General features: G+C 36.1%; 1 protein-coding gene and 1 long non-coding RNA gene across 3 annotated transcripts in view; one reads left to right on the forward strand and one right to left on the reverse strand.

Moving 5' to 3' along the window:
* The window catches only part of LOC121320774, a 44,139-nt gene that overhangs the window by 18,076 nt on the left and 1,093 nt on the right, over positions 1-24,970 (forward strand). For both annotated transcript variants that reach the window (XR_005950878.1, XR_005950879.1), the window contains one exon: positions 13,629-13,696. This is a non-coding gene — a long non-coding RNA (uncharacterized LOC121320774). The remainder of the gene's footprint in view (positions 1-13,628; positions 13,697-24,970) is intronic.
* Positions 298-14,117, reverse strand: LOC121320773 (T-lymphocyte activation antigen CD86-like). Its single transcript, XM_041259400.1, has 6 exons — positions 13,896-14,117; positions 6,272-6,318; positions 3,759-4,088; positions 2,884-3,186; positions 1,556-1,678; positions 298-790 (listed from the first exon to the last, which is right to left on the reverse strand). Exons 2-5 carry the CDS (start codon positions 6,309-6,311, stop codon positions 1,560-1,562), a joined length of 792 nt encoding a protein of 263 aa, XP_041115334.1. The 5' UTR covers positions 6,312-6,318; positions 13,896-14,117; the 3' UTR covers positions 298-790; positions 1,556-1,559.

A 24,970-nucleotide genomic window follows, 5' to 3' on the forward strand; every position in this document is an offset into this window, starting at 1 on the left:
ATAAAGCATTTGATCAGTTTACAGATATGCACCATAGAGAATTAAACTTACGACTAGCAACAGCTAACAACGGCCTGTGCCCTTTGTCATGTGCTTTCAATTGCTACTTAACAGTGGGCAATTCTTCACACAAGATATATTAAAATCTTAAAAATATCATTGAAATAAATAAACAGCAGAACAATATATTATTTAAAGCTATATAGACATAATGTTACAAAAAGTACCAAAATATAAATATAGATTTTGTAATCTTAATGTATCATTTTAAATAAAACAATTTGATGGATTGTACAAGTAAAAAAAATACTGTTAGTACTAAAAATACTTTACAGGATTTACAGAACAGTACTTTGACAGTTAAATTGGTTTTCAGTAGTACTTTTCAGATTTTCAGTGAGGTGCAGTTGCTTTAGATATATTAAGAAATATTTGTTTTCCAGGTATCCCTTGTTTCCTATTTGAAGTCACTTCTATTAAAGTGCAGCGTTGCTGACGATTCAAAGCAGCCTTTCTTTGTAAAGCAAACATTGTATGTTCACAACATTGCTTAGCTTAAAGTAGCTTTTGGAAATGTCCCCAGTGTTTGTGTTCTTCTGACTAGTGCTTTCCTATTCATTAGAAACATCAATACAAACATCTATCTGTAGTCCCCTTGAACTTTTTTGAATGATCCTGTGTTGTCAATACAGCAGGTCATCTAGTCCTGAAGTATGTAATCCTCTTGTTGTGCAGGGACTTGATACTCAGTAATAAGGCAAATAGTCACATTCTTCATTGCTTTTCACATCTGAAAGACACAATGAGTGTTCACATTACTGTAAGAGCTTTCTCATTTTAATTATATTTAGGATACTGTTTCTTTAAAGAACAGCATCTTCAAAAATAAACGAATATATAAAAAACATGCCATTATTCTTCAAAAATTAAACATAACTGCTGAAACACAACTGAACACAATTTAATCTGAACTATCACAATCTGTGTAATGGACACAAAGCTTCATAATACTGCTCATTTTGGCTGGTGCTAATGCCTGTGGTGTATGATTTATGCCAGATTTATTAAAGATCACCAGAAACTAGCCCTTTAAGGACTAGTATAGAGCAGGGCTTCTGAAACAATCCTGGGGACCCCCTGCGGCTGCTGGTTTTCATTCCAACCAAGCTCTTAATTACTTAACTAATACCCTTAATTGAACTAATAATTTGTTAATTAAAACGTTTTACTTGTTTTCAGCTATTAAATAGTTCAAGTCACTTATCAGATGTTAGCTAACTTGAAATATGCAAATGCCCAAGAGCTGAAAACAAGTAAAAAGGTCTAATTAAGCAAATTATCATCAATTATGGGTCTAGTTAAGTAATTGAGAGCTTGGTTGGAATGAAAACCAGCAGCCACAGGGGGTCCTCTGGACTGAGTTTGAGAAGCCCTGGTATAGAGTGTGCTTTACACAGGTTGCATCTGGGGATTTGGTATATCTAAGTTGCAGTTGGTTTGCCATAAACACTCTTCTCATTTGTATATGCATGTTGGTCGAGTTTAATAAAATTACCTTTCTATGGACATTTCATCTTTAGCAGCAGCAGCACAATAACAAGCACAATCACAGTGATCGCAGCAGCAACTCCGAAAACATGAGATCGGCTGTGTGTCGGAGAAGGGTGTTCTATATCCCCTTGACAAGGAGAACAGTGCGATTAGTATGCAGCACAACCTCCTATTAGAATTCAGATTAACAATATGTTTTGTTTAATATGTGTTAAAGATCTGCCTTTTTGTGACCAATCATTTTTCACAGTTTAAACATTCCAAAAGACACCCTCTTGACTTCCCAAACAAAGTAGCACCATATATTTTGTTCAAGATATTGTTACTGTTATTTAGCATATTTAGAGTTATTTAGTGTAATTGTAATGACCCCTTAGTAATCCAGAAGAGAAAAAAGTAAAACTGGTGTTGAAGTTTGGTTATTTCATAAGTGATCGGGAAACATTTGTAAAAATATGTCTTTTCTACATGCCATATTCCTTCAAATTTAAGATACACTTTTTAAACATTTTTTGCTCCCAAAAATGGCTTGTGTCTTAAATTCAAATATAGAATAGTGATGTGTGTATTAAAATCGCCAACAAAAGACGTGACTACCCAAGAACACAAACAGCAATGTGACTGACTGCTGAGAAAAGACTAACCAAAACTGCCCGACCTCAATCATCTATGACATACAGGCAGCCATTTTCAAAGAAGCGTCATTAGCTTCCTGAGGAATTCGATGAGAGGCTTTTACAATTTCAGTGTTTCTAAAACACTGCACCAGCTTGGACAGATCAGAAATGATCAAACCCCCGTATTTGTCGACATGACAAGCAATACCACAAATTGGGAGAAAGACAGGTGTGAGTAATCTAGGCTGGAAATGAGAAGCAGCACATAACTGTAATGCTCTGTGATAGGAAGACGGCCACAGCTGTCTCCATATGCGTAATTGAGGTTGTATCTTTATAAATGTATATTTATTTGATGTTTTATTTTTTCACATACCGTAACACTAACTCAAAACCCTAACCCTAAGCAAAACCCTAACCCTACAGACCCTAATCCTAACCCTACAGACCCAAACCCTAACCCTAATAACCATAACAAGCCATATCAGGTCAAAGGTCCTGCATACTATCAATACTTAACCATATTTTGGATTTAGGGTTGACCCACTTTGTGCAAACTAACCCCGGATGTTTAGTAAACAAATTGTACTTCCCATGTGTTTTGCTAATCACAAATATTAAGACCACTTCCTTAGCCTTTATTGAAATATAAAGACTAACATAAAATGCACCCAAACTATATAAAATATGTACAATTAAAAAAAATGCCACTTACTTAATTCTAAAGATAATAAACTGCTGTTCAGAGTGCTGTTGTATAGAGAACAGAGTATAACTAAGTCAGTTGTGACGTTGATATTTAAAATACTGGTAAGATTGAACAATTTTGTTACAGGGTCTTGGATCCAATCAGATGTAACACTGAAATAATCTTGCACAATGGGGTTTTCAGTATTCACAATCCAATGTAACGATGCATTTGGATAACCGTTGTTGGATGTGCAGGTTAAGTTCACTACATCTCCATAGTTAACAGGGCCTGTGGCTGACAGAGATATATCTGGAACACTGAAGTTAGCTGGAAAGAAAAAATCAATCAATTACTACATACATACATACATACATACATACATACATACATACATACTGGAATGTTCCAATGTAGGAACATGATAATGTATGCACCTGCCTTTAACATGTATTGGGTCTATAGTTAATTAGACCATCGATATAACATATGGTCTAATTGCAGTCAAGCTAATTATTCTAAATTGAAATGTTTAAAATAAAATGGATTATACTTTTATAATATAACATGCACCCTGTGTATAACATGCATGACTGACCTGCCTATAGTTGAACCCCCTTACAGAATCGGCATCTTTGTATAACATGCCCCTCATCTAAAACACCATAGTATACAATATATAATAAGATCCTTGCTCTTTGTTTATAGCAAACTGTACGTAACTTATATTTGTTAAACGGAATGCAGTATATTTGGAAAATGACTTTATAACAAATTTAACAACAATGCTTGACAAGAGACCAACATGCACTATTCCTTACCATGGTTGTGTACCCGGTCAAAAAAGAGTTCTCAGAATAGAACTTTGAAGTGAACTGGTGTATGATCAACCAATAACTTACCAACAACACTTAACTGGATCTGTGAGCTCAGAAGAGATCCTGATTTTAGAATGAAGCACTCGTACAGTCCTTCATCTGCTGTCCTGATATCACTGAGCCAGACAGATCCTCCTGCTGAATCCAGCCAGGTGCGGTTGTTAAACTGGTTGTCTTGATGCTCTGTCTTCTCTTTCCCTTTATACAGTTCAAACACCACAGATTTCATTTTTTGTATATACATCACGTAGTCTTCACTTGAGACATTTTGTTGATCGGGGAGCCTGCACGGTAGCTCTGCCTCCCCTTGGACAATCACTTGCAGATGCAATGTGTCTGACGGAATGCTCCTTACTGTTGAAAGAAGTCAACAAGAGTTTAGTACGTCTGGCATTGTGCAGTTCAAAAACTCATACTCTTAAAAGTCTCATACTATTTCGAAGCCAGTTCAGATTCATTAATAAACCACACTGAATGAAAGCTTGGCTAAGAATTGACCATCAATAAATCAGTTTAAAGTTCTTTTATGTTTGACCCAAGCATTGAAATAATACACCCAGTATTTTTAATAAGTAACATCAGACTGAATTGCTTGTTTATAGTCACATTGACACAGGTTGCAATGACATTATAGACCACGAGATAAAGTTTGAGTAAATTCGGGTTGTCCGAACCTACTAATTCTACTTTTTATATTATTATGGTTCTACCAATACAATAAGTAGTAACAATTGTAATTCGCAGTTTTGATCACTACTGCAAATTATAAGTCAGAATTCTGAGCTATGTGTTACAGAAGCTAAGCATATAATTATTACTGTAATGTGACTTCCTGATTTTCATCCTGACAGACTAGCGCCAGCAGCATACAGCCCTCTGCCCTGTCTCTCTAAGTCAACTGCACAGCATAATTCAGCATGGAGACTGATTTAATAAAACTGAAACATCATTACAGCAAAGCATAACTTAAACCAGAGTCAACACAAAAGGTCAATGTCGTGGCAGACAACAAAGACAGAACAAACACACCAAGACTGAAATATCCAGCCAGTTAATGCAGAGATATTATTTCAGAAACCTCAAGGGCCATATTATAAAGAAGTGTAAGGTCATTTTTCATACAGGAATACAATTATTAAAATTAGTAAGCAAAAAACAACCCCGAACAATAATTGAACTGTGCCTACCAAGATTTTTATTTTTTTTTTGCTTGTTTTATATATGTTGTTTTGTCCGTGCCTTTTAAAATTGGTCCCATGTTAGGAGAATATACAGTAGTAAGTAGGGTTTAAATGGGGATTACCTTTACATCAATACGTGTATGGCCACTAGGTGGTGATATAACATTAATAATATTAATGACTGCTGTATTCAAGCCAAGCCTTAAAAATATTTTCATGTTTCATGTCTGTAATACTTCAGGTTCATACACCACAGTTGATGAATGAAAGTTGATATGTGACTGGATTATGTCTGTATAACAGTATGTATTAAAAGTATGTATAAAAGCAAACAATGTTATTTCTTGTACAATACACTAACTAGTACTCTTAAGTGCAGCCAAAATAACCCAATTAAATCAAAACATATAATGAACCTCTGATTGAAGACTTTATAAATATATTTTATGAAACATCTGTGATTAAAAAAATTCTAACAAAAAGAAAATATTTATGCATAATTTATGTAAACTAATAACTGTCCAGCATGTTGAATTAGTGGATGATTCAATTACTTTAAGTTTAATGATAGATCTCAGTGGGAGGATGTTAGCATGGTACAATGTGCTGCAACACTCTACCACTGATTACGCTATGTAACACAGTTCCTGGGTAGTAAGTGTTATTTCCTAATTGCTTATGCATCAAAAGTATAGAAAATGGCAATTATTCCCCACAAACTTTGCTTTTGTGACCAGGACAGTGATATTTCAAAATATCACTATTTCCAATGGGAAAACGGGCAAATGTGTGTCTTTTCGTTCACATAAAGTCAGAAAAAAACAACATATGAATCCAAATTAACATGTGTTTATACTAAAGTAATACAAAGATGACTACAAAAGATTTAGAAGTGAGTAGTTTTTCGAGAATTACAATTATACTGTAAATACAGTATAACTGTAAATCTCGAAAAACTACTCACTTCTAAATCTTTACTACCCAGGAACAAAAAAAAAAAAGTTTTTGTTACACAGTGATATTATCTGCAAATGCTTGATCTTTAATTACACTGTGCTTATGTGGATCCTTACATTGCAAATACATTACCATGTGTGAAATTACATTGTAATCTTTATCAACATAAGTTCAAGTCATATATAAATATATATATATATATATATATATATATATATATATATATATATATATATATATATATATATATATATATATGATAGGTACTTGCTAGTATTTGTTTTTGCATTTTCAAACAATTAACTAGAATATGTGTTTCAAATCTGTTGCATACAATTTCTGTTTCCTTCTTAAACATTTGGTTTTGCAGTGTACAACTGGTTAATAAAATTATCTTACCTGCAATTAGTGCATATATGATGACCACAACAAACTTCATATTGTAGCTGGGAAATAAATCAGAAATGTTTGATTATGGAAAGGCAAGGATAACCAATATACACTATTATGTTTATTATTACCATAATTGACTATTGCCACTTGAATTGTTTGCACACTAATGAAAGGGTGTTTTCTTACAATACAAAATCAGTTCACAAAACAGAAGTTGTTGGAGGTGACTGTGCTTCATTATTCTGATTTGTGATTGATTAGGGAATTCCATTCTGTAAATCAACAAACAATTTAACATTGCCTTGTGCCACTGCTGCATCAAAACTTTAAGAGGTTGTTTCACAGAGCCTGATTAGCCCTAATGCCACACTACTTTCCCTAAGATAACATTAGGTAGTCCAAGAGTAGTGCTAACTGGGGTTTCTGAAGCCTTAGGTACATCCCTATTAAAATATATGTGTAATAGGGGCTTGAGTATCCATTAATATATAGGAGAGAGGCTGGAGGTTATGGTCGACGCTCCACGTAGGCGCGCAAGATTTTTTTACAAAATTACATGAAAACAAGTGATGTTTAAATAAAATATACACTCAATGCTTTTGGCAGCAACCCACTGACACTCTTCCTTAAGCCCCAGTATCATTAAACAAATATTTAGTAAAAAGTCCATGGTTTCTTTCATTTCCACCACATTCTCACAGGGAAATTAAGTGTTACACATCAAGGCCCAAACCTAACCCTTTACTGGGTCCAGTCAACACACACACTGCAGAATATGGGAATGAATGAAAATAAGTACCGTTACAAAATAGGCCAACACAATAAATCATAAAAATAACATTATTTTCATGTGCAGGGCTTCTGCCAAGTCACATTATGTAACAGAATTGAAAAGCATTTAGTATTCATTTCAAATAAATATAATGATCTATAAACCACTGTTATCCAATACACCTCTCTGTTACATGTTTAATAGGTGTGGTGTAAATCTGTGGTAGGAAAAGGAGATTTTGTGGAACACATCTTCCAAAGACATACGGAAGGCCTAGTTCTGTATATGCAGAACAGGCAAGCAGGAGAAACTGTCTAATACAATTAACAATCACACTAAATATGTAGCATATCATAGCATGAATAAATAAATACATACATACATCTGGTAAGCAAAACAGAGAGGAGGGGAGTGTGATAGGAATGTATATAGCATTTGAAATTTGAAGAGAAAGACAGGAAAAAAAAAAATACCTGCACAAGAGAAACTCAGAGTGTGTGGTGTCTGTCAGCAAGTAGGCAGCAGAATGGATTCTTTTTAGACAAAAATGTTAACTCCCTAATTCAAGAGGCCTGTGGTTGGGCATTAGGTGTATACAGTCATGTTTAATGTGGTAGTGTTGGGGAGTTTCCTGAAGATTTTGTTTTACAGTAAATTCACCTGCATGTAAAATCCTAATTACAGTAAATTTGTTGTTAATAATTTCATCTAATCTGCAGCAATTAAAAAGAACAAAACATAAAGTGAATATGTAGTTTCTGGAAGATCAAAACTAATACCATTTGTGGTCAGTGGCTTTCTCATTAAATGTACTATTATTCAACCAGTCTGTAGCATGTGTAAATATATTTTCTTTGAGTTTCTGTGGCTATAAGTAGAATGTGTGTAAGTGTGTAAAGGCTGAACCATTATTTCCAGCTAAGTGTAGTTGCTTCCGATCTCCCTTGAAATGTGTTTTCCAACACTTTTGGTTTTCAAGTATCATATTAAGGGTTTGAAGGATGAGGAAAATGTCAACATTGATCTTATTGTGCATTATTCACAAATATATGTCTGTTCCACATGAGATCCATAGCTTGCCATGGATATATGGTCTAGGAAAGATCATTTAAAATGGGTAATTTCTTATTCAATTGCATTCTAAATATTTCTGTTTATGTATAAGGCAATATGATTAAATGATGACTAAAGGTACAACACATGTTTGGGGAGTTCCATTCGCACAATCTATGTTCCCTTGTACACTGCTTGGAAATACCTCCAACAGCTATGGCCAAGGTTTAGCTTCACCTAGAATTTTAGGATTGAGACATAATAAAAAATGTAAAAAATATAATAATTTTGATCTTTTATTTCATGTAATCAAAGAAACTACAGAACAATATTGCAAAAGTCTACCAGAAGCCATAACAGTAGTATTTTATTTCATGTTAATTTTGAAATGTCACATTTTTCAATTTGTTTCCAGTTTTTTGTTAAGTATATGGAAAACTACAGTACAAAGCAGTATGTAATCCAATATTTTAACGTAACATTATTCAGCAGGTTTCATTTGACTTTTTGAAGCAAAATCAGTTAATTCTATTGGGTGATGCAAAACCTTTGGCCATAGCTGTAGATAGAAAATTGTACTGCTACTTGGGAAGTGCACATCATAAGACAGGGTTGGCATGAGTTACCTTGTGCAACACCCAGAGTTAATGGATCTAAGTTGATTGTTTTCTTTTTAAATAATACAGTCTTACAGACAGGGAAACAGTAGCATAACAAATTATGGAAATTCCAAACACACAAGATAAAAGGGAACACATAGTATACACAGTGCAAAATTATTATTGAAAAACTGAGATCCAGCTTTTGCCACAGATGGGTCTACAAAATATAACTTTGTTCATAACAGCAGCAAGTTATTGCAGTTTAGAAAGAAGTACTAGAACAAAATAGAATAAACCAAATGTGGTTTAAATAAAGGATGTTTCAATTTGGTGTCAACAATTACTGATACCTATTATAATCCAAACTTTAGTTTTCTCTTGAGATGGACTTTACCCCATATTCTAATATCAAGACAATTCATTGGCAATCTTTTATATTACTATTATATTATTTTAAATAGGGCACACACTATTGTTATACCAGTAGATTAGTAAGCTAAAGCCAGGTGCCTCTAGGAATGCAGCAGCTAATCTAGCATCACGTTAATGTAGATGTGTGAAAGGTCGAAAGTAGAGGTAACTGAACCAATTTGCAGAGTTAACTAGGGTGCTAAAGAGAATCATTTGTGATCTTTTTAAATGAGATTGTTCATGAAACCACAATTTATTTAATAGTAATAAAAGAAGAATGATAGCAAATAACTTCAATTGGTATGAAAGATAAACCTAGCTGTTGCATTGCTAAATTAAGAGTCTAACATTGGTTATTGCCTGTTCATTCATCAACTTAAACAAATATATAAACATATGATTTTAGAAGCAAAGAAGAAACATTTACTTTGTTTACAATTTCTTGTTTCTGTTCATCAGCATCTGAAGAAGATGGTTCCTTTTAAAGTACTTAATGACGCAAAAGCACTTTGATATCATTACACATCCTCTATTTGCGTTGCACTGTAAGGGAATTAATTGGAAATCCCCATAGATTTAGAAACTGGAGTACATTTCTAAATCATTGTGAGGAATAAAGTTACACACATCTTACCTTGAATACAGTGCTATTTTCCTTATGAAACACCGTTGTATCTAAGCGTGGAAAGTTTATTTAGGTAGCTATGTAAATCGAGGCTTTGATTTTAGTTATGGATTTTAGTATTAACAACTGTGTATGTCCTTATTGTTTCAACAAAGTCAAAATCTTCCATTTCTGTCATGCTTCCTGTTTTCTGTAAACTTCTGATTTTCCAGAAAGCACAGCATTTGTAACAGACCTCCATACACAGTGTGAGAGAGTGGAGTGCTGGGTTACTTCTTGTTGCAAACCACAGCAAGTACTATAACTGTAACATTGACAGCATTGTATGACCTTGTCTTGGCCTTCACCTCCAAAATTACTAGGTGTCTTTCGAAAGATCTTAGGACAGGACAGCTGATAGTCAGGTAGGTCAAAATGAATGATAGATTTTAGCGCAGCCACTCACTTTTATGGCTAACCTGAACAAATACTAATAAAACAAATTAAATACAAACTTAAAGCAAAGGTTATCTTAACCTTTACAGCGATTACCTCCTTGCAAAACAACGGCCCTGCAACACACCTGCATTTCACCTTCTGACAGAGCAAATGAATCCTAGTCAACAATCTCCCTCCAGTGTTGCCAGATTTGGTAGCCAGTTTAAAGCCCAATCACAGCTAAAATCCCGCCCAAGACTACCAAAAGTAGCCCAATCACCAAGTAAGTAGTACAATGACATGGGGGGAGGGGGTGGCTGGTGTGCAGTTACTGCAATACCTGTCTGTAACATGGCAGGGTTTAGAACCCAGAGGGGCCCTGTGGCAGGCATGCATTCAGCGCACGAGGCAAGTTCACATAGCCGCGTACCTGCACACACACACACACGCACACACCCGACGCTGCTCTACGGGGAAAACAGTTAAAAGAAAAGATCACGGATTGCACACACACACTTGATCTTTTATTTTCAAAAGTTGACAGGTATGCTCATACAGCAATTCTGGAAGCTGAAGCTGCTACACTAAAAGGCATTGTATCCCTGGTTGTTGGTGCACAGTGGGCCTGTGCCCGTTCATTGCAGCAGGTTGTTTAAGTGGGCCCGAATCTGTACATTGCAGTATTTGCAACGTTCTTTTGCTTTGTCGCCAGTTACAGAAGCAATCCACAATTTCAGCTCAGAATTAAACTCTTATTCTTTTTTGTATTTTTTTTTATATATTTGGACCATTTAGACATCTTCTCTAATTTGTTTTTCACAGACTAACCACTTTCTTTAATACGTCACTCTCATCTGACAGCACCCCTTCTCTGCGTGCGATTGGCTCCGCATACCACAAAACAGTAATGCTATTGGCTTCTGCTACTGTCAATCATTAGTCCATGGTTGTGTTAAAGTGGTTATGAAAATTAAGTGTTTTAGTGACGTAATATTATTCTCAGCTCATTGAACCTTACTTTATTTTAGATGTACGTATATATTTAAAAAAAAAAAAACACTATTTTTTATGGACCTCTGACAGAATATATGAATTACCCACCCAAAGTCCTAAAACTAGACCAAAATATCATCACTAGCACAAAAGATAAAAAAAAACAAAAAAACAGCCCAATTGAGTGGGAACCAGTCCAATCTGGCAACACTGTCTCCCTCCTGATCTGTGAGGACTCTGTTTTACAGAAAGCCAGCCGGCCAGCCAGGAAAGGGGCGCAGTCACAATGCCCAACGTCATCGCCTAAAGCTGTACACGATGTGTCAGTCATGGATTGGAGGAGATTTTATTTTGACTGAACTAGCTATTGCAGGGGGGGTGACTAAGGGTATAATTGGGGATGTGACGGTGTAATCTTGGCCTCTGGTGTGTTATGAGAATGTAACTGTAAATCACCACTTTCACTAAGAGTACTCACACTTGTGACTGTGTTGTGTTTCTGTGTGTCTTGTTTAGTGTATTATTATTTAGGGACTCAACCCCGTGGTTTACCTGAGAGATACACATGGTTGTGTAGAGCCAGTTATTATTATTTGTCAGCAAATAAAGAGCTGCTTTTGCCGCGTGAACTGTCTTGTGTCTATCATTTCTGAGCCGTGCATCACCACTGCAACTGCGCACTCCAAACAACTGCCACACACCTCTTCTTCCAAAAGCTGCTATTATAGTTGTTTTTATTTTTGCTTAGATCGTTATTTGCAATGATTCCTGGCTATAGTGATGACTGTGGGGAAGTGAAGTGGGGAGGCATCAGTGTTTAATGCTTAATCTGTGGGCTTTAATGCACAGTGGTGGCTTCAGTGCTTAGCTGATGTTAAAAATATTACAGTAATATTGCTTGTTATTTTGTCCATGTCTTGAGTCAACGGTGACTTGGCAGCCACAGGTGTAATTGTTTTATTTCATTGAGTGACTGGGGGCCTGCAGTCAATGCCTTGTGAAGTCATGTGGTCGGGAGAGACCTGTGACGAGGTAAAGTGTTTGTGAGTCGTAAACAGCTAAGCTGTCCAGTGGCATAAGTAGTGTTCATAAAAGTTTAGTTAGTGCTCTGAGGGAGCTAGGTTTTGTTTGGTTTATTTGATCTAAAAATAAAAGTGCACAAAAGTGCGTAAATGCAGGTTCTGGGTCTGATGCTTCAGGGTGCAAACAAGCCGAGTACGGAGAGGCTTCATGCCTCTCCGATACATGTACTATATATATATATATATATATTATATATATCTATAATATATATATAATATATATATATCACCACCAGAGGTGAACTTAGGGCAGGAAAACAAGCCCACAGGGTTTTTGGATAATACCCAGATAGACCTGTGGACAGTATACCTGTTTGTATTTTTCTCATTTAGATATATGAATGACAGTTTGACTCAGTCTTTCTTATAAAAAGTTTAGTTTTCATTCAAACAATATTATTTCATGTCTAACATTAGCTGACATCAGATCTCAGAGAATGAGATATTTGCCTCAGCATTTCATTAAAATAAATAAATTCAAATAAATATAAACGATTCAGTCTGTCTAATGATTAAATAAAGCTATTTGACTGACTAACTATTATTGAGAACTGCAGTAGATACACAGAAGATGAACACTGCTATGTTACTTTCTATTAGCCTTTCATGTCTTTCTTCGCCTGGATGCTGAAATGACATAAAATTCTAAGCCAATTCAGCATCTGCCTGCTGCAGCTGGACCCTTCACCAACTGCCCAATTTCAGCTATATATATACACACACACACAATAGACTCCTGTTAGTCTGTATTTCAATAATTCGTGATCCAATAATCTGTGCAGTTTAATACAGTACATTGTCAAAATGTTAGTACAGAAATCATCTGATCTATGCAGAAGCGGGTATTCGCATGCTTTAAGTGTGGAAATCAACGTATCTGTGCGGAAGCTGATAGTCGTTATTTAATTCAATTAAATCGAGTACAGTACAGTGCAAGCCATCTGACAGCAGGACTACTGTATTGTAGTTACTGAAACCAGTGACAAGTGAGCAGAAAGCAAACAAGACAAACAAGATCAGTGACTTTTTTTAAAAGCAGCTCTCTGCCTCTGAACAATGCTGATTATGTACAGTAGACATTGTGACCGCTGTTGGGACATTATATTTTATTTGTATTATTGCATTTTTCAAGTTTTCAATTAATAGCACAGGGATTTCCCAAACAGTAAACTGAATTTCTGCTAGTCTGTGTTTTTCACTAATTCGGGTTCAAAGTGGCCCCAATTTGCACGGATTAACAGGGGGTTAACCATGGTCGTCTCCTTCTTGACAAGTAGATTATTTAATCACACCAGGAGCTTTAATGGATATTTATTGGGCCATTTATTTATCACTAAACTCAAATTTAAAAAAGTAGCAGCGATGAAAAAAAATATTAATTTCCTTTTTTTCTGGTCTCTCAATGTAGGCCTTAATACTGTACCACTGAAAGTTGATAGTAAAGTGGCTTCTGCTTTCTGCTGCTAATACTGCACGGTAAGTAACCCAAGCTCAATGGTTGAGATCAATGACACATTTTCTAATAATGATACTTACATTTTTTGGGCTATAGTTTAGTTCCTAAATACATACAAACATACATAATACATACATAATGTACATACAGTCATATATACAGATCTACATGCTGTACCCAGTAGTTGAAGATATAACAAATAAAGAGATTTACTCATACCTTAATGTTCCAGACTTGTTACAGTCAAAGCATTTATGTATTAATGCTGTATTAGATAACTGAGGTCTTCTGTTTTAAAGACTCCTGGATTGCTGCGCTAACCTCTGCTACTTGCTGTTTGAATAAACTAGCAGTTGACTGGTCCTTCCCTTTTTTTAATTCATTGGAGATTTGCCAGGCTATGTCATGTGCACATTTGTCATTTTTTTTTCCATGTGGCCTCAACAATACTGATGAAGGAATTTACATGACATCCAAAATAACCTTGCTGGGGTGATAATTGAAATTGTCATGAATGTATAGAATCGTACTGTATTTTATAGTAAATTAGGTAACACTTTACATTAGGTGTCTCATTACTGTGTATTTCGATACTAGTTACACAGCAAATGTACTTACACATAATTACAATATTATTGTGCATAGTTACAATGTACTTAATGTATATTTTTGCATGATATAACCCTGTCCCTAACTCAGTCCTAACCCTGACCTTTTTCTGATGCAGTTGTGTGCTTACATATGCGATGAAAAAAATGTCCACTTTAAGTACATTGCAACTATGCATAATAACATTGTAATTATGTGTAAGTACACATGTATTTGCTGTGTAACTACTATGTAAATACACAGCAATTTGAGACACGATGTAAAGTGTTACCCTAAATTGTAATGTTGAATTGATAACATGACTGTCAAATAATTTAAAATTGAAAGTACTATTAAGTTTTTGGCGGTTTTTTGTCTTTTTTTTTTTACTGTTTTTACTGTTAAATGAATACACAAACACAGGCCATATTGTTTATGGGCTCCCATTTTGTGAAGTGAGTATTATGGTACAGTAATTTAAAAGATGTAATGGTTCAGCCTTTAATTGGTTTGCTTCAATGTATAACAACAGTGGAAATGTCTTAATTTTGTTGTTATAATATTGAGTACATCTCTTTAAAAGACCACAGAATTAACAGGGGGCCATTCTTGTTGTTTGATTATGGGAAAATGGCAAATTTCAAAAATATAATATAAACATTGCTTAACACAAGCTACTTTTGGAGATTCATGCCGTACTATTAATGCAGGATGATGTGTCTTTTTGTGTCTGACAAAGGCACTTCTGTGTTGAAACAGTGGTGATAATGCTTTTTTTTAAATACTCAATATAATACTGATTTATGGCTTCAGCCTTGTGAACTTGCACCTTGTCTACTTTGGTGTGTGGATCCTTTTTTCTCTTTAAAAAGATGTGCAGTAACAACTGTCGCGAACCACCTGAAACCAGAAAATACATTTTTTAGGTTGGATTGTCATTTGCAATTAGAACCCCATGTATTTTACTTTTGCTTATGGGTTTAACGCAAGTAGAAGACACACGAAGAAAAGACAATATTGTATATGGCTCCACACACAAAGCTCTGCTAACTAACCCCTTTCAGGAGTGAAAATAATATTTGAAAGTGATGGCAACAGGGTCAAAACCGAAATTAAAATAAAATGATCAGTTGACACTAAATTGACGTTATGGCAGAAACAGAAAGAGGTGACACATTTGTTCTCATACTCGCCCTGTTTTATTTAAATTATATTATTCATTTCTGAACTGGGGAAATATATGGGTCGTTTTCAGTCATGCACAGTAAAATAATGTTTACTGGAAGTTTGGGTGGGTAGATAATATATTTCCATGTAATATATTATATGGAAATTGCATTACATTAAGATCAGATTTCTTCATCAGTTTTTCAGGGAAACAATTTCAATTTGCAGCCCTCCTTTAAAAGGAATTGCTCTTTATTCTTGATAAGACTGTACACATCATCATCTGTATCTTGGTTCAAAATGCTTTGATCTTTAGAGGTGATGCAATCCACTGGATCCTTACCCATGGCTCAGACAACATATTGGCTAATTAGAGCTGAATCTTTAAAGAATGTTGTAATGAAGAATATCGGGCTATGGGAAATACATGAAACTGTGATTCCATATCACTTAAGAAACATTTTTGAATGTCATCCAGCCAGAGTTAGAGTATTGTTATTCTTTTTGTGGCATGGTTCCAGTGAGTTGGCATGAACCCAAAACTAACACCTCTGCCACACTCAGTTTTAATTCCGGCAATACATTTTGAAAACGCTGTATACAGAAAATGAAATGTTCATCAGTTTATTTATATATTCATTTTCCTTCCATCTATATCAAAGTAAGCTTGCTTGAATGGATTGTACCTCACAGGTGTTTATTCAGTTATGTACCACCTGGTGTTCCTGAAAGCTGCCTCTGCCTGATATAAGGGGTTTCCACATGAGCTTGACAGCAAATGTGGATGAATTTAGGAGGCTTGCTTGTCACTTTCTTCTTTATCAAAGACTGCACAAATTGCTGATGCTTCATATTGGACAGTCTCAAATAGAGAATACAATAGGCTACATTTACTCACTACCTCCCAAGGGAATTACAGGAGGTAATCATTTAGGAATAGTCAATAGTCCGGACTAATTTAAAAACCTTTCAGACTCAACAAGTCAAATTAGTGCCTCCCTGGCTGCAACTCTTTTGCATTATAAAAACAAAAAAACCCACTGTACAGTATGTGGTATTCAAAAAGATGATGCACACAGCGCCCTTTAATAGATTCATGTACCCTGAATTGCAGAGACACATTCCATTCATTGAGAAATACAGTCCTTCTGTCAGTTTCACATATTTCATGGTTTTAGTTTAGTTTGTGACATTTTCAAAACGTTCATGACATCCTTGAATTGAAATTGGAAATCCCCCTTTAGGAATTCCTGTCTATTAATAATTGAAAAGAATAGGGGAAACACATGTGGATGGGTGAGAGGAGAGGTATTCAAATGTATTTGGTAAGAATAATTTCAAACACATCAAATTTCACTTAAACACACACTATTTCAAATTAATATGCAATACAATTGAAGATAAATGCTTCATACAGTCTTTATAAAAGGAACATGATTACAGAAAGCCACTCTGGTTCCAGAAAACAATGATGGTTTATGTTCTTGCTGTATGAGTCATAGCACTCTCCAGGGAAATTTGCTCCAACATTAAAGTAATTGTAATTAACACAATAGTACCATAAATGTTGTCTGCCATGCGCATCCATTAATTATATACCATTCATTATATATTTAATACCAAGCTTAATCACATTTTAAAAAGGGGATTTCCAGAACGATGCAGATGGACACATGTACAGACAGACATTCACTCCCATACATCCCAAAAAATGGAATACTCAATAACATATGCTAAACATGTATAATGTTATTACCACGTTGTTTTGCAAGTGGAAAAGCATTAAGTATGACACATGTACGTAAATCAGTACTGTTTATCTGTCGTCAAGAACTCCATATTCTGTGAGGCATAATAATTAGTTACAACTGACAGCTTATACCAGTGCAAATCTATAAGGGTACGCTGTAGGACAACAATATTTGTAACATTTCTGATTTACAACCTATTTTCTGGTGTTTCTCCAGCAGAAATCTATACATTTTGTATATATACAGTGCCTATAGAAAGTCTATGCCCCCTTGAACTTTTTTCACATTTTGTTGTGCCAGTGCCTCAGAGTTTCATGCATTTAAATGAGGGTTTTTTCAACTTATCTACACACCATACTTCACACCGTTAAGGGGAAAAAAGTTTTTATTGAGAAAAAACTTATATGGCAAAAATACAAAACTGAAAGATCATAAGTCTCCACCCCCCTGAGTTAATACTTGGTGGAAGCACCTTTGGCAGCAATTACAGCTGTGGGTTTTTTGGGATAGGTCTCTACCAACTTTGCACACCTAGATTTGCAATATTTGACCATTATTCTTTACAAAACTGTTCAAGCTCTGTCAAGTTCCTTCGGGAACGCTGATGGACAGCAATCTTCAAGTGACAAATTTTCGATTGGATTTAGGTCGGGGCTCTGACTGGGCCACTCAAAGACATTTACCTTTTTACTTAATCTAAGTTAGCAGTTGCGTAAACAACCAAAAAAAATATATATAGTTTTTTTTTTGTTTGGTTTTTTTACTCAATTGCTAATTTAGATTTTAGTTTTAGAAAACCAGCAAACAAATTACATTCATCTTACATGACTATTGGACTCCTAAGACTAAGAAATGGCATCCCCTCTGATTTCCTAAAGCATATCTCCTGCAGTGTCATAATGCCACATGCTCCTGAAAATAAAAGAAATGCCACTGCCTCTGAAAACTCTTGTCCCTTAGTACTGCTTCACTGCACTGGAAACTGTTCAAAATGCCATGGCCTTTCCTCAAGGGTGATACTTATCAAGTAATATCAGTAGCACTGACTAGTTCCCATACTCCACACAATGAAATAAACACATGATGTAATGAAAAGAGAGACTGTGGTACTTTCCAGCCTCACATTTAAAAGCATAGTAATTCAGCTGTAGAAAATCAATGTCCTTGTTCAAGGTAGACGCTGTTTTGTTTTTTTTTGTACAGGATATGTGCTGGGGGCATCCCTCAGCATCCCTCTTTACAAATGTTTCTCCAACATATTTTCATTCACCATAACATTAAACGTGATGAATTGATCTGTGGATAGTAAAGTACGTACAATAACACACATTCTTTGGAGCATCGCAATTGTTGCAGGGAAGTTTCTTTTTCTCCAGTTGTTCTCAACCTGAAGGTTCATGCTTCATGTTAAAGGGTGCTTTTTTATTACCTGTTACCAAGCAGCTTTGAAAACTTCATCAAATGTTGTTCTTTTTGAGTTAATAGGGAATATATAGTGACATCTTTGCAAATTAATAAAAAGGTATAAAAACCAAATCTCATTCGCAAGTCATTGCTACACTATCACCTTTAAAAGTGCTTTAAAACTAATTGAACCCCATGATTTGAATGACTTAAGTGTCAATTTACTTTTGTGGGGTCTTTTACCCACAAAAAGTAAATTACGCAACTTTTATCAAAAGGAGAAAAACTCCTATTTTGATTCACTTTGTAATTTGAAAGGGTTTTACCTTGAAAAATCCAGCAAGTTACACTGTACAGTTAAAAGAATTGCAAATGTGCGTCTGAAGGGGCGTTGACAGAGCAGTTGTTTTCAATGTAGGCGGTCACACTCAGCGGCAGAGGGAAGCGGCACTCAAGCGCAGTGCCTCAGGTACCACGAAATGTTCCTCTCAGGACAACTGAGGAACTCAGCACCTTCGGTCACTTTTTTTTAAAGTAACAAAAACAATTATTCACTGACAAACATGAACTGCTTTAGATGTGTAATGGATGCAGTATAGGATATCATTTACTATTTGTTGCTTGGAAACCAAAAGTCACTGACATGCAGCCTTGACATAACAACAGACCGTCCACTGACTTTCCCCTGCCGCTCCCCTGTCGCCTTCGGTGTGAATTATGGTCTGCAGCCACTGCAGAGCGGCGCGCAAGGAAGTGGCATGCGCACCGTGTTTGGTGTGAACGCCCCTTTAGAGTTGAAAATCCAAACGTATTGCGTCCCCAGTTAAATTGTCCATTGCGCAGGGGTTTGAGGTAATTATCTGTAATGGTCCTCTGAGAGCAATCCGTCCTTCGGATGAGACCTAAAACTGAGGTCCTGTTGTAAGTGGCTCTGCAGCAGTTGTTGATGCATAGTACACCCCCTAGTCTCTGTGGATCAGTTTGGATAGAAGCATCTGCTAAATGACTAATTAATAATTTAACCAAATGGTTAGTTACCGGCACTACAGGGGTGTTCACATCAGACGTGGCACGCATGCCGCCTCCTTGCACGTCACTCTGCAGTCGCCGCTGTTCACATAGAACACGGCAGGGGAGTGCCAGGGGAAAGTAAGTGGGCGGTCTCTGCATGTACAAGCAACAAACCGTAAATGCCACCGGGAACGGAAAACTGTTTTTATACAGAAGACACAAAAAAAATATTTCAAGTAATGAGGAGCGAAACATTATAATATATATATATATATATATATATATATATATATATATATATATATATATATATATATATATATATATATATATAAATATAAAACTTAATTTTAACCCACCACTCACACACCATCATAATCCCCCACAATTAACCAAAATATTAGGCAATTGTGTTGTTTAAAAACATGTTACTTTTAAAAGTTTGATATTTTCTTTGTGAGTTTTGTCTGGCTTGCTGGGTATAGACAAAGACAGTGTGAGTTAAAGGAATCATTATACTACTGAGCATTATACACATGATTAAAAAATGCCACTACTGCCTTCCCATTATATCAGACTTTTTTTTTTTTTTTGGGGGGGGGGGGGGGGGGGGGGGGGGGTGGGGGGGGGGGGGAGGAACTATGTCCTCGAGACCAAACTTCTTCCGTCTAAAATGTTGGAGTATTACTTACATTATACAACTCTAGAAAATCAGAAATCGTCCGGTGTGAACGCCCCTTTACGGTGATTAGATCACAAACGCAATTTACAGGGAAATCATGTGATTATGTTTATTGATGGTGCAAACTGACATTAACAGGATAGATCATTTGAAAGCGAACACCCCCAACAGAAAGTGTAGTAGTCCATTTTTTGCGCAAACAAGTTGGGCCAGAAATAGGGATCTGATGTTTGCTAAACATTTCCAGCAAATTTTTTTTTAATAATTATTATTAGATAATTGTTATTAGTTTACATATGTTACATCCTGTATATATCAACAAACAACAAAAAGGAATATAATTTCTTAATATGTAAGTAAACTATTTCTTTATTTTAAATCCATTTGAAAATGTGACCAAAACTTTATTTTGGCTGTAAGAATTGTGGGTTGTTTGTGGTGGTGTGAATAGAAGAGGGGTTTAAAGCTAGTCTACAGTAGTTCCATTAGGCAAGTGCATTCAGGGTTCAAATCTGTCATCGCCAATTAAATGTGACAATTAATTTTCAAGGTTCGTCAATGAAGCCTTATAAACGAGAAGTACTTGAGCTAGGCAGTGGCTAACATGATCCGGAGCTGTCACCAAAGGCCAGCACTAAACATCACTGCACTTTGTTTCACCAAGGAATGTACATTCACAACGAACACTACAGCATGCACTGTGGACTTGTTTTTGTGTCTGTGTGACGTGTGGGTTTAAACAGAGCAATACACGCCGCTGTATTGCCTGTTAATGTTGTTTATTATTTACTATTGTTATGTCATCAGGCATCAGGCAATTGGATTACAAACAATTAAACACCATTATGCCTGGATTATCGTTGTCTGTCTGATTATTGATCATCTGCACCTGCACATTGTTAACCACTTTGCCACAGTGGGATGTTGTGTCTCAAAGAAAAAATTAATCAACTTAATGCTGCTCCTCAATGAATATGCTTTTTGTCCTGTGTATAATTAGCATTTTCTTGGTTGTAGCTCCTTTGTCTATAACTGGCTTCCCTGTGGATATCTAATCATTAATAATGTCCTCTGGTAGATGTTGGCTGACTCATTTGTATAGAAAACTCCCATGTTGATGATTTCCTTTGTAAACTGGACAGAATGATAATATCTTTTCAAATATTTTTATTTTTTAATATATAATTTGTTCATAATGAAATTTCAGAGCTGCCCAGCCTAGCTGTCTCTTGTGATGTCATGGACAATTATTTATTTTGTTCCAAATGATTTTCACATTAATATTAAAGTTCAATCTTGTTCACAATATTTATTTTTCAGACTGAACTATTTGCTGTGAAATACAGCTCAGATTGGTTCACTGACTCACTGACTTTCTTTGTGAAGCAACATCCAATATTTAAACTGTTTTCTTTCATAATTGCTTTTCTAATAATCGTCTGTCTCCACCTCCATCATCTTAGTGTTAAAGGTGTTAAGCACTGTTTCCTTTGTGTCTGTGTAAATTTAAAAAATCAGTGTTTATAACTTCAAGGAAATAAAGTTTGCCACATCACTCCTAGTTTATATCAGCCCTTAATTATATGTTCCAATAAAATGTACTTTTCATTTAGTATGAAACATGTTCAAAGCAAGCGAATAAGAGCTTTTAGTTCATTTTAGATATTCCTAATATTATCTTATATAGTACTGATTTGTTTGATTTAGGATAACTTTATTTAGTCTCAGTGTTTTTTTAATGGCCAAGAGCTTCTGAGAAAACAACGTGGGACACAGTAAACACAGATCTCTGTTTTGAGCATTGTTGCTCAGAGATTGTCAGCTTACCTATTGAAGAACTGCTTCATTGACACTTCAGTACAGAAAGCCAGTATTCCAGGTTTCCTAGGATGCTTAGAGCACATCAGTGTGATCTGGCAGAAAGTTCAAACAGCTAAAAAGTGGAGGAAGGCGCTCCATGTGACATTCTTGGATTTAGCTAATGCATACGGCTCAGTACCACTCTGTGGGAAGCATTTCATTTTTTTCAGTGTACTGAGGAAAATAACAAACTTAGTGAAAGCCTACTTCAGAGATTTGCAATTTTGTTTTTCAACTTCAGGATTCACCACTACATGGCATTGTATAGAAATTGGAATAATGGCAGGATGCATCATTTCTCCATTGGCTTTCACCATGGCAATGGAAGTAATTATTAGGGCATCAAAATGAGTAGTGGGAGGAACGCTTGGCTTCTGAAATGAGACTGCCACTAATTAGAGCATACACGGATGACATGACAATCATGACTACAACAGTAGCCTGCACTAATTGGTTGTTGGGCAAACTAATCAATAACATTGAATGTGCACAAATGCAATTCAAACCCATTAAGTCAAGGATCATCTCTATAGTTAAAGATAAAGTAGTGGATAAGAAGTTCTACATTAACAGTGAGGCAATAGCAACAGTGTCTGAGAAGCCTGTAAAAGGTCTTGGGAGATGGTATGATGGGGACCTAAAAGAACACAGTTTGTGTGGGAAAAGTGAGACAAAAAGTTTGGTCTACTGCCAAGACTTCTGTGGTCACTCACTGTGTATGAGGTTTCCTTGACAACAGTAGAGAATGGGATATATTTCAAATATTGGTTTTAGTATTTTAGTCCTATAATCCATATGTTTGCAAAATATAATCCATATGTTACTTTATATGATACACGTGGTATATAAAAATCGTATATTTATTTATACACATAATTTCAGCATATAAAAATATATATATGTATTACAGATATATATATATATATAATATATAGTATATATATATAGTATATATATATTATATATATATATCCGGCCAAGTTCTATATATGAAAAATTACTTTTCATACTTTTCTACCATATTCAGTGTCTCTGAATTGCCAATCTAAAAATGATTATTTCGATTATTTGTCCGTACTGTCAAATTAAGGTAATATGACCTCCAGTGACAGTAAAATTCCTTGTACTGGAGGTCACGTCATTGACCGAACATTTTATAACTGACGAATTTTTGTCAGGTTTTTTTTTTTTTTTTTTTTTTTTTTTTTTGTGTTTGTATATATAATAAAGAAATAAATGGCATTCTATTTTTCTGTAGGGTTAAACTCTCAGAATATGAGTATCAAAGGGAATAATTCTGGTCTAAAGTTCAGAATCATCAGGATCATATACTTTTTGTGTGAATTGCCTGCTAGATCTATATATGCCTTACTGTGCAGCTCATTTCCACTTCAAAGCATGCAGGTCGATATAGCATCATTAAAGCTTATTCTCCAAACACTGAAGGTAGGATGGTCACTGACACATGCTCCATTTACAAAGAACTTGCTTGTGAATGCAGAAAAGCAAAATTGTATATTTTTCAAAATAAAGTATAAACCAGGATCTGTAATTATCCTTGTGTTCCGACATTTCAGTTTCTCACACCAGCAGGCTCTGTTGGTCTCTTGAGCTTTTTTCAAGCCCAAGTGCAGCTGATCCAACATTATTTGACATGGTGGTGGTTGGCAGGGATAGGGTTAATTGAGAAAAACATGAGAATGTGGCTGGAGCCTGTATTGAATAATTGATTATTAATTAGGGTCCAGCCACATGAAATATAAGGGGGAAGAAATCCTTTGTTTGGTGGTGGTGTTTGAGAGGGAGTTGGTGAGTTGGGGAGATGGAGAGTTGGAGGAGATTGGGAGTTGGAGAGATGGTGAGTTAGGGAAGATGGTGAGCTGGAGGAGATGCTGAGGTGTGGTAGATGTTGAGGTGGAGGAGATGGGGAGTTGGGGGATGGGGAGATGTTAAGTTGGGGAGATGGTGAGTTGGGGAGATGGTGAGTTGCAGGAGATGGAGAGTTGGGGAGACATTGAGTTGGGGGAGATGTGGAGATGGGGAGTTGCAGGAGATGGAGAGTTGGGGGAGATGTTCAGTTGTGGAGATGGGTAGTTGCCGGAGATAGAGAGTTGGGGAGACATTGAGTTGGGGGAGATGTTGAGTTGGGGGAGATGTTGAGTTGGGGAGATGGAGAGTTGGAGGAGATGGGGAGTTGGGGGATGGTGAGTTGGGGGATGGGGAGATGTTAAGTTGGGGAGATGGTGAGTTGCTGGAGATGGAGAGTTGGGGAGACATTGAGTTGGGGGAGATGTTGAGTTGGGAGTTGGGGAGATTGTGAGTTGGGGGAGATGTTGACTTGGGGAGATGGTGAGTTGGGGAGATGGGGAGTTGGGGAGATGTGGAGATGGGGAGTTGCAGGAGATGGAGAGTTGGGGAGACATTGAGTTGGGGGAGATGTTGAGTTGGGGATGTTGAGTTGGGGGAGATGTTGAGTTGGGGGAGATGTTGAGTTGGGGGAGATGTTGAGTTGGGGAGATGGAGAGTTGGAGGAGATGGGGAGTTGGGGGATGGGGAGTTGGGGAGATGGTGAGTTGTGCAGATGGTGAGTTGGGGGATGGGGAGATGGGGAGCTGGGGAATGGAGAGATGGTGAGTTGGGGAGATCATGAGTTGGGAGATGGTGAGTTAGGGAATTCGGGATATGGTGAGGTTGGGAAATGGGGAGATGTGGAGTTGGTGAGTTACTGGTAGAGATGAAGCATTTTGACAAGCGATATTTTGGGTAATTCGCTTGAATTAAATATGGGAGACTGTTTTCAAAATAGTCAATATGTAGTAATGGCAAATTCT

Source organism: Polyodon spathula, chromosome 9, assembly GCF_017654505.1.
Source record: "Polyodon spathula isolate WHYD16114869_AA chromosome 9, ASM1765450v1, whole genome shotgun sequence".
Lineage (NCBI taxonomy): Eukaryota > Metazoa > Chordata > Actinopteri > Acipenseriformes > Polyodontidae > Polyodon > Polyodon spathula.

Bases quoted from the DNA above. Each gene is read 5' to 3' on its own strand.
- LOC121320773 (XM_041259400.1), bottom strand. From the start codon at position 6,311: ATGAAGTTTGTTGTGGTCATCATATATGCACTAATTGCAG. The intron at 3,187-3,758 runs GTAAGTTATTGG...TTTTCTTTCCAG, and splicing joins GATCCAGTTAAGTGTTGTTG to CTAACTTCAGTGTTCCAGAT. The intron at 1,679-2,883 runs GTAAGTGGCATT...CTCCTTGTCAAG, and splicing joins TTTATTATCTTTAGAATTAA to GGGATATAGAACACCCTTCT.